Source organism: Rhinoderma darwinii, chromosome 5 (genome assembly GCF_050947455.1).
Source record: "Rhinoderma darwinii isolate aRhiDar2 chromosome 5, aRhiDar2.hap1, whole genome shotgun sequence".
NCBI lineage: Eukaryota > Metazoa > Chordata > Amphibia > Anura > Rhinodermatidae > Rhinoderma > Rhinoderma darwinii.
In genome coordinates, this window is record NC_134691.1 from 159,853,747 (window position 1) to 159,864,132 (window position 10,386).

Here is a 10,386-nt window from a genome sequence, read left to right on the forward strand (position 1 = left end):
CTGTACCTACGGCGTTTTTTTTACGCTGATTTTGATGTTTAAATCATGTCAGAATCGGCGCCAAAGGACACCCCAAATGTCCCTATCTTGGAGCAGTTTCCATGTCTAAACCTCTGTTAAAAATCAATGGGAGATGGAAAAAAAAAAAGTGGCGTTCATTTGGAACGGTTTTTGACCAACAACCACATTTGCAAAATTGAAAAACCGCTTGCATTTAAAAATCTGCCTCAAAAGTATGAAAGGAAATTTTGAGGCAGATTTTTTCTGCTTGACAAAAACTACGCCGTGTTCACATACCCTTAGGCTTCCATCACAGCCTACGTTTAACGTATACGTCAGGATTTTTAAAGGCTTCTAAAGGAAATATGTATGTTGACTGTACGTCTCCAATAAAGACCCTTCTATTGGCGTTCAATATATCCACCTTTCTGACCATCACCTCCCATTTGGAAATGACAGATTAATGACCAAATGAGCTAAATGGGTTTTAGGTGTGACAGGTTCAGGTTGCAAGTACTGAAGGCTTCCTGTAGAATGATTTCAACAAGCCCCCATAAAGGGGAACCCGAAACTATATACTGTGAATACATGAAGGCTTATGTCAGGGAACTTGTTATTACTGTAATTGTCAAATTACGTCTCTTTCCTGCTGCCTGATGAGAGATCACCGCCATAAGACAATGCACATGTGTACTGTAAAGCTCATGACTGGCAAGAACTGCAGGGTATTACTGGAAGGACCATAGGAAAGAGTGGAGTAATCCGCACCAGCCAAACTAGGAGTTCTCCACTTGTTCTGGGCAGTGACTATGTTAGTACTGAACGTAGCAGTGACCATTACGATAATGATCTTCACGTTTCTGCTTACATTACAATGAAGAGGAAATTACTCACATGTTTACTCGAAACCCAGGCATTCCTATAGAAATTCTTCACAAGGGAGTCTTTCAGACTTACAGATAAATGCCACATAGGCAACATGGGTAGCAGCAGTTTCGAGAAACCATAGCATGTCCAAAGAAAATGTAGGGGAATGGGTCTCATTTTGCATCGGAGAGTGACCACTTCAGCAAGTCACTGGCCACAGTGGTGATCTCAGCAGGTATGGTGCATGACCACTGCAGCCAATGATTGGCTAAAATAGGCATATGCCAATACCGCACCTCACAGTTCGAGACAATGTGAAGAAAGAAGGGCGGTAGACCGTGGACTGGTGGCTTTTGAGCGACAGGAGATTATGAGCTTTTTTTTTTTCTACTAAATTATGCCATATGTAGGTAAAAGTTTTTTTGTTTTTTTTACAAAGGCCAGATAAACCCTTTAACACATAGCATATGCCCACTGATGTAAATACGTATAGCTATGCAGCGGTTTATCTCTCAATATTTTAACTAGTTCCCACACTGCACAATTATGGCGCTGACATGTGGTACAAGCGGCTCGTGCGGGGATGGCACAGGCTCAGCTGACACCCTACTGCAATGGCCGGGATTAGAGCTAGCACCGATCCCAGATGTTTAACCCCTTAGATGCTGCAGGACTCCCTCTGTAAGCTCATTGGCGTTGATGGTTTGCCATGTTATTAGGGGGCTAACAAAAGCCCCCATGTCTACCATAGACATAAGCTTATGTGGCCTTGTAAAATACTGACAGGCATAATACACTGCACTACCGCGTATTATACAAGCATACAGTTGCATGTTCAAAAAATATTGTGGGAAAATAATAAATATATATATATAAATATTTTATTTATTTTCATTATTTGTTTTTTTAAGGTAAAATGAAAAAAAAAAAAAAGCCTTTTTTCGACTGAAAAATGCTTTATTATGGAAAAAAAAAAATGAATAAGATAACTGATACAAAATTAGTATCACTGCATCTATAGCGACCCTTACAGGGGTTTTCCAAATTCTGACAACTGATGACCTAACCACCAGATAGGTCATTAGTATAGGATCGGTTGGGGTCCGACACATGGACCCAGCACGAATGAGCTGCTTCGGCTGCTTTGAACGGTATGCAGTAATCGGAGCAGGAAGCAGATGGCTCTGACCACTGCATAGCGGCCGTTCTGCAGAACTGCAGCTCTGCTCCTATTCCTTGATGTCCGGAGGCAACCGGAACAGCTGATCAGTGCAGGGTCCAGGTGTCGAACCCCCGCGATCATATACTGATGACCTATCTGGTGGATAAGTCATTAGTTGCCCGATCGCGGACAAAACCCCTTTAATATAAAATAATTACATTATTATCCCTCAGGGCGATTGCCACAAAATAAAGAACAACGCCAGGAATGTTGTTTTCGTTCATCCTGCATACTTTTCCCTGCACAAAACAAGCCCGGATATGGCTTAGTCAACCGAAAAATAAAAAAGTTGCAATCGCATGCTTGGTGGTTTCTGTAATTCCCATAGAACTGAATAAAGAGCCACACACATGGGCAGCCCCCTCTCCTTTCATTCTTCACCTGGATGCGGCGACAAGCATCCCTTTCACCAGGCAGGACAGGGGTTGGGACCCACACCTATCACCTATTTATGGAATATCCTGTGGATATGCCACAAACGTGTGAGATGGGAATACCCCTTTAAAGGCCAAAACGGTCTGTGTCCTTAAAATACAGAAAAGTACGTGCGTGCGTGTGTATGGTCGCCAGATAATGCCACCATAGCTCAGAAGTGATTATTTTCATTATCTTGCCCAGCTTTGTGCTGTACTGAGGTTTTGATGATGCCAGGGTTTGCTGTGGGCGGGATTACCATGTAAATCACTACAGTTCCCATGATTCTGCTCTCCTCTCAGATATTGCCTCTATTTACAGCTGCCTGCATGCCCCTCTATTACAAGGTGTACGGTAGTGCTGTAATTACCCACTGTCTTCACACACACACAACAAAGATCCGTGAAACCGATCCCTCAAGAGAGGGAGAGGAAGGCAGGGAGATAAAAGGCATGTGATGTGTGATGTCCTGTACTACAGGAAGATGGCGAAGGGGAGATAACCCCCTTTTTCAGTGTACCGGACATCACACAAGCTGGAGACAAACGCCAGGTGCTAGGTCATGTGACTGGATGCGAGACTGGCTTAAGCGGGTTTTACACTGGGCGATCATGCAGACGAGCGTTCATAGAATGCTCGTTCCCGATAATTGCCCTGTGTAAGCAAACACTCGATCATCTTCTGATCGTATCGTTTTAAAAAAGTTAAATATTATCGTTGTCGGCAGCACATCTCCCTGTGTAAACAGGGAGACGCGCTGCCGACATGATAATAACGTATGGGGACGAGCGCTTGGAGTAACGACCGCTCGTCCCCATCCATAGCTTTGTGTGACAGGATCAAACAAGCGCCAATTAACAATTTCTCGTTGATCGGCACTGGCCGAGCGTCGGCTGGTGTAAAAGGCCCTTTACAGACACAATTCAGCTACAGACAGCATGTTAGTGATAAATCTTTTCTTAAACCATCTGCATCTACTTTTATAAACACTGAATAACCTCTTCAATGGGTTAATACATTTTTGGGGAAATCAGCATGTCTTGATATAAAATGGGCCTCAAGCATAAAAAAATTGGCCCAGATGAAGAGTGGAGATACCACATTCTGCTATAACTAGTGTGGTGGGGGTCTCCTGTGACTTTTGGTGAAGTGGTATACATTATTTATTGGGGAAGTAGACTGGAGGACCCACTGTGCCTAAAAGGGAAGTGGGGGGGGGGGGTCTGCTCTGACTAGTAGAGGGGAAAGCAGAGGACATAGTTAATACTAATAGGAGGGACACTGCGGTGAGTACCATTAAGAGAAACTCACTTCTGAATACTTGAGGGAGAGGGGGTTAAAGCCAAGTCATGTGTAAGGCCAAATTTGCACATCCCGAGTTGCAATATGATTGTGGACATGTTTTTTTTTTTCATGAGTAGCATTCGCTTCCAACCAGCTTGTGTGGACATGACACTATAGCATATCGTACTTGGCACCTTGACCATACATATAATATTTCTAGACTGCTGCCCTGTCATAAAATATATTTTTTATCCGACCGGATAAAACAGAAAAAAAAAAAAGAAAGATGGCCTCATACTGCCCTCACCCAATAAGCCATATGTATTTAGTGCCCAGCACAGGATCGGATTCTGTCAAATTAGAAGGCAAAAATAAACATAATATGGTGCTGGATATAGATGGTGCCAACTCATGAGGACTTCAGAACTCCTGATCAGTGCCAGTAAAGTATGTGCTAATACTCTTTAGACAGATACTGATCCAGAGATCTACATACAATGACAGGTCCTTTACTGACAGGTAGCCATTTATTATCGTAAAATTTTTGAGTCTTGTGACAAGCGGCAAATGTTTTGATAACGTTGTATATTAAAAGAGGCTCTGTCACCACATTATAAGTGGCCTATCTTGTACATGATGTGATCGGCGCTGTAATGTAGATTACAGAAGTGTTTTTTATTTAGAAAAACGATCATGAGTTATGACCTATATTAGCTTTATTCTAATGAGTTTCTCAATGGAAAACTGGGCGTGTTTTACTATATGGGAAGCAACCTATGAGCGCACAGGCGCAAGGGACATAATGTCCTAAAATAGTATAAGAGTAAATACCATGGATAGTAAAAAAAATATATAACTTTATTAATGTATAACAGTACATGGTATAACAATATCAGATATAATGAAAGATATGACAGATCTTCTATCAAAAAGAGCGGAGATATGGTAAAGATGACAACATACCATAGGGAACATGGGAAACAACCAAACTCAAACAGAGTCCCAAAACAAACATGTCACGAATATAGGTATAGAAAAAAAAGAGATATAAATGGCTGTATACATATGTAGCGAGAGTAAATACCCATCCAAGAAAGCATAACATAAATCAGCTCTAAATAAATAGCGTGTATGCAAGCCTACATATACCAATACATGCCAGATAAAGAGAGTATAGACATAAAAATACCTGTAGACATGGGGAGAAAGGTGGTGTTTTACTATATGACCAAGTGGGCGTTGTACAGGAGGAGTGTATGACGCTGACCAATCAGTGACCAATCAGCGTCATACACTTCTCTCCATTCATTTACACTGCAGATAGCGATATAGCTATATCGCTATGTGCAGCCTCATACTCACACACTAACATTACTGCAGTGTCCTGACAATGAATATACATTACCTCCAGCCAGGACATGATGTGTATTCAGAATCCTGTCACTTCTGTAGCATCTCTGTGATATTTACAGCAATGCAAGCGTAATCTCGTTTTAAATGACAGGTTACATCGTAATCTCGCGAGATTACGCTTGCCTTGCTGTAAATCTCACAGAGACGCTACAGAAGTGTCAGGATTCTGAGTACACATCACGTCCTGGCTGGAGGTAATGTATATTCATTGTCAGGACACTGCAGTAACGTTATAGTGTGTTTATGTGACTGCAGATAGCGATATAGCTATATCGCTATGTGCTGTGTAAATGAATGGAGAGAAGTGTATGACGCTGATTGGTCACTGATTGGTCAGCCTCATACACTCCTCTGTACAACGCCCACTTGGTTATATAGTAAAACACGCCCAGTTGTCCATTGAGAAACTCATTAGCATAAAGCTAATATAGGTCATAACTCCGTCAAAAATGATCGTTTTTCTAAATAAAAAACACTGCTGTAATCTACATTACAGTCCCGATCACATTATGTACCAGATACGCCACTTATAATGTGGTGACAGAGCCTCTTTAAGTCAACTAGACATCCAATGTCACGTTATTCTGATGCAATCTATAGCTACCATGATTCAACACTTTAAAGCAAACCTGTCTGGTCGATTTTGGACCCTAAATCACTGCCATAGTCAACTACGCTATTGATTCTGTCAAAACAACAGAACCCTTACACAATGGTGACAAACAGAAAACAATTGCAAAGGATCCGTCACCATTGAAATCAATGGTCATGCAAACGGAAACCTATGTTTTCCGTTCGTGGGTTCCTTTGACGGAAAGCTCAGATGGAACCCATGAACAGAGATCTGACGCAGATATGAACAAAGCCTAAATGTAATTCAGCCAAATCGCTAAAATAATTTATTAAAACGCTGCACACTATATGCAAATTGCGACTGAAGAGTCCACTGGGCGGGAATTATATCAGGAAAAGTCATGAAGTCCGGGCTCCTACCCTGCCCCTCCTGGCTTGATTGCCATTCCCCAGCCGCTCTACATTATTACCAGCCTCCTCCAATGCTTGCGCATATGCCATTGCTTTGTACTCCCTGGCCATGCGCAGTGCAGCGAGGTGTGCTGTTCCTGGCTTCATCGCTGTACTGCAAATGCACAGTGATTGTCAGAAGGGGCTTACTGCACAATACAGCAATGAAGCCGGGCACAGTACACCTCGCTGCATTGCGCGTGCCCGGGGAGTACAAGGCAACGTTGCATGCATAAGCTTTGAAGGAAGCTGGTAGTAAAGTAGAGCAGTCGGGGGATGCACAGGGTTAGAGCCGAAATGTATAACTCGATATGGTCACTGCCCAGATGACTCTTCAATGGTAATTTGCATACAGTGCGCAGGATTTTTGTGATTTGGTGTACAGGGTCATGTTTAGAAACATTGTCAGTTTATGTAATAAGACATGGTGGTTGCTTAAAGGGGTTGTCCACCTTCTGACAACTGGTGACCTATCCACCGGATGTTGTGGCACATAATGCTATGTATAGCGCCTGGAAGCAGTTGGCTCCGTACATGGCATAGCGGCCATGCTGCAGAACTGCAGCTCTGCTCCTATTCACTTGAATAGGAGCAGAGCTGCAGCTCGGCCGCTATTCCGTGGCCAGGTGACTGCTTACGGCTTGTACGTCTGGTGCACAGAGGCACCGGACCAGCTGATCTGTGCGGAGCCCGGGTGTTGGACCCCCACAGATCACTTACTGATGACCTATAGGTCATCAGTTGTCAGAAGCTGGAAAACCCCTTTAATGTCTAAAAATGACCTGACAGGTTGATTTTAAAAGGAGCTTTCTTATCACCGAAAACCCTTTTCATATTGGAGCCGGCACCCCAGAGTTAAATGATTTTGCCGGGGAAAGCCAAAGTAAGTCAGACATATCCCCTGTAAGAGCTGCTGCACCCAATCTGACTGCTTCAACGCATGTAAAATAAAAAGAGAAAATGAAGAAACTTTGCAAATAGGCTTGATTAAAAATATTCCTCCATTTTGTGCATACAGTTCTTATGTGGACCTATGTGTCTCTATGGTTACAGACTGCAAACAAACCCTGCTTAGTCTGATTCTGCAGTCATACGTATCTGCCCCTTCTTCTTGCTAACTTACAGACAGATGGAAGAGAATACCACATGACTGCAGGGTCAGACTACGCTCAGGTTTGATTGTAGTCTGTGCCCATGGAGACACATAGGTCTGCATAGGAGCTGTGAACACAAGACCGCTTTCAAGCACTAATTTTTTCCATTGCATTGAAGCAATCCAAAATATATTGCAAGCATGAACCTACCCTTATAGATAGATGAAAATGTCCTGCTGATCACACAATCTGATATTTATAAATATTATAATGTTTGTCAATTGTGCATGCAAATATCTTACTCTATAACCAAAACAAACGTCACGTTCGCATTGTAATGAAACCCACAAGTGCATGTTTGCATTAAATCCCATTTACAATGTAGCGATAACGACTAGGAATCAGCAAATTATCAATCTGCTCACTATAGAGCTGCCAGCTGAGCAATACGGAGAAGATCTCCATAATGCCTGCTCAGTGACAGCATGTACATTACCTATGAGATCAGAGGGGCCGGTACCCAGATTCTCTCCTCTAATGGTGACCTTAGTCCAGGAAGTCCCTTCTTTGGGAGAGATGCCAGTCACCAAGGGAGGCTGCCGCACCCGAGACATGACTGCAGCGCCGGCCGACTCACTTAAAAAAAATAAACAATAACTCCGATGTAAATAAGGTAGTGGCTAGTTCCTATCCTCCAGTTTAGAGTCAGGACCTTGATGACGTCCGGTCACATGATCGTGATGTCAGTGTACCATGTGATAGATTTGTGGAGAAAGATCATCCAGTCACAACGATGGCTGCGAGCTTCAGCTGTCTACAAGGACCTTGATGACATCATGATCACATGACCGGCTGTCAGTGTACCACGTGACCACTCCTCGGCTACAGCTATGGTTGTGTTTGCTTCGTGCTGTGTGAGGTGTTCGTCGTGTGTACGAGGTGGATGGCGGTGTAATGTCTGTGGAGAGAATGAGGGTCTCCGCCGGACTGACCAGCTAACTAACTGTGCAAGTGATCCATACAATGCTCTTAAGAGCTAAGAAACCCCTTTAACCTCTTCAGGACCGAGCTTATTTTTCAAGCGGTTTAAATCATTTTATCAATTCTATACGTGTGTATATTTTTTTTCATTTTTGCAAAATAAAACTATATATAGATATATTTCATTTTTATTGCGAACACTTAATTTTTCAGTCTCACAAGGGGAGTTCTCACTGCAGTTCATGGATCACTGATATAATTCTTTAGTATACCAAACCGGGGCATAACTAGGAAAGACTGGGCCCTATAGCAAACTCTTGACTGAGCCCCCCCAGGTGCCACACACTGCCCCCCTTATGGATAGTGCCCCCTGTAGATTGTGCCATACCCTCCCCCTGTAGACAGTGTCACACACTTACTTGCAGATAGCGCCCCCCACCTTCCCCTTGTAGATTGTGCCAAACAACCCCCCTGTAGATATCGCCATAAAGCCCCCCTGTATATAACGCCATACAGCTCCCCCTGTATATAGTACCACACAGCCCCCTCCCTTGTAAATAGTGCCTCACAGCCCCCCTTAGTAGATAGTGCCTCACAGCCCGCCCCCTTATTATTATTGCCACACAGAGCACCGTGTAGATAGAGCCACAGCCCTCCCCCTTGTAAATAGTGCCATACAGCCCCCCCTAGTGGATAGTGCCACACAGCCCCCCCTTAGTAGTGCCACACAGCCCCTTGTATATAGTGCCACACAGCTCCCCCATGTGTATAGGGTCACACAGCCCCCCCCCCCTTGTATATAGTGCCACGCAGCCCCCCAAGTAGTACAAGGCAATGGCGCATCTGAGAAAGTTGTATCAGCCAGGGGGATGTCAATCAAACATGGAAAGGGGGGTTTGGAGGCAGGACTATGTGAATCTTCAGGATCGCGTCACCGCCCCACGACCTTTTAATAAGTAATTAGCATATAGTATGCGCTATTTTAAAAGTTGATTTGATCGATTTTGCTGCATCTGAAAAAAACATACATTTGCTAATATTGTCAGGTCATGTATTGCCGCAAGGTGGCGGTTCAAGGGGTTAAAACTGGGTTCCCATTAAATATACAATGAATTGAAAACAATTCCATCTGCCTTGCAATTTTGTTATTATAAATATATCCTATTTAATTACAGCTCCAGAACAAAGCTCTGAAATATATACAGTACCAGAACCAAGATCAGTACATATATACAGTACCACAAACCAAGCTCAGTACATAAATACAGCACTAGAACCAAGCTCATACATATATATGGCACGAGAGCCAAGCTCAATACATAAATACAGCGCCAGAACCAAGATCAGTACATATATACAGCACCAGAACAAAGCTCATTACATAAATACAGCACCAGGACCAAGCTCATACATATATAGAATACCAGAACCAAGCTCAGTAGATATATGCAATACCAGAACCAAGCTCAGTAGATATATACAATACCAGAACCAAGCTCAATATATAAATACAACACCAGAACGAAGCTCTGTACATATATACATCCCCAGAACCAATCTCAGTACATATATACAGCACCAGAACAAAGCTCAGTGCATAAATACAGCACCAGAACAAAGCTCAATACATAAATACAGCCCCATAACCAAGCTCAATACATAAATACAGCCCCATAACCAAGCTCAGTACATATATACAGCACCAAAACAAAGCTCATACATATATATACAGCACCAGAACAAAGCTCAGTTCTTAAATACAGCATCAGAACCAAGATCAGTACATATATACAGCACTAGAACAAAGCTTAGTACATATATACAGCCCCAGAACCAAGCTCAGTACATATATACAATACCAGAACAATACAATACATATATGCAATATAGCTCAATTTAGTGCAACCCCTGCCGTATAGGTTTGTACGGCGTAAAACTACAGCTCCCAGCATGGCCCAGACAATAGTAAGGATATGCTGGGAGATGCTGTTTCACGAAAAAAAATCATATCATAATCATCTCACTGCAGATCATACAGTGACTACATTACTGATTAGAGGCAGAATAAACATTTACATTAAGTGACTC

The 10,386-nt window shown here is 42.9% G+C and overlaps 1 protein-coding gene across 1 annotated transcript in view; it reads right to left on the reverse strand.

The window, feature by feature from the left end:
* Window positions 1–8,149, reverse strand: part of EXOC2 (exocyst complex component 2) — a 136,125-nt gene extending 127,976 nt beyond the window's left edge. The window contains exon 1 of the mRNA XM_075826691.1: window positions 7,814–8,149. Coding sequence (XP_075682806.1) covers window positions 7,814–7,931 — 118 coding nt within the window. The 5' untranslated portion in view covers window positions 7,932–8,149. The remainder of the gene's footprint in view (window positions 1–7,813) is intronic.
* Window positions 8,150–10,386: the final 2,237 nt, after the last annotated feature.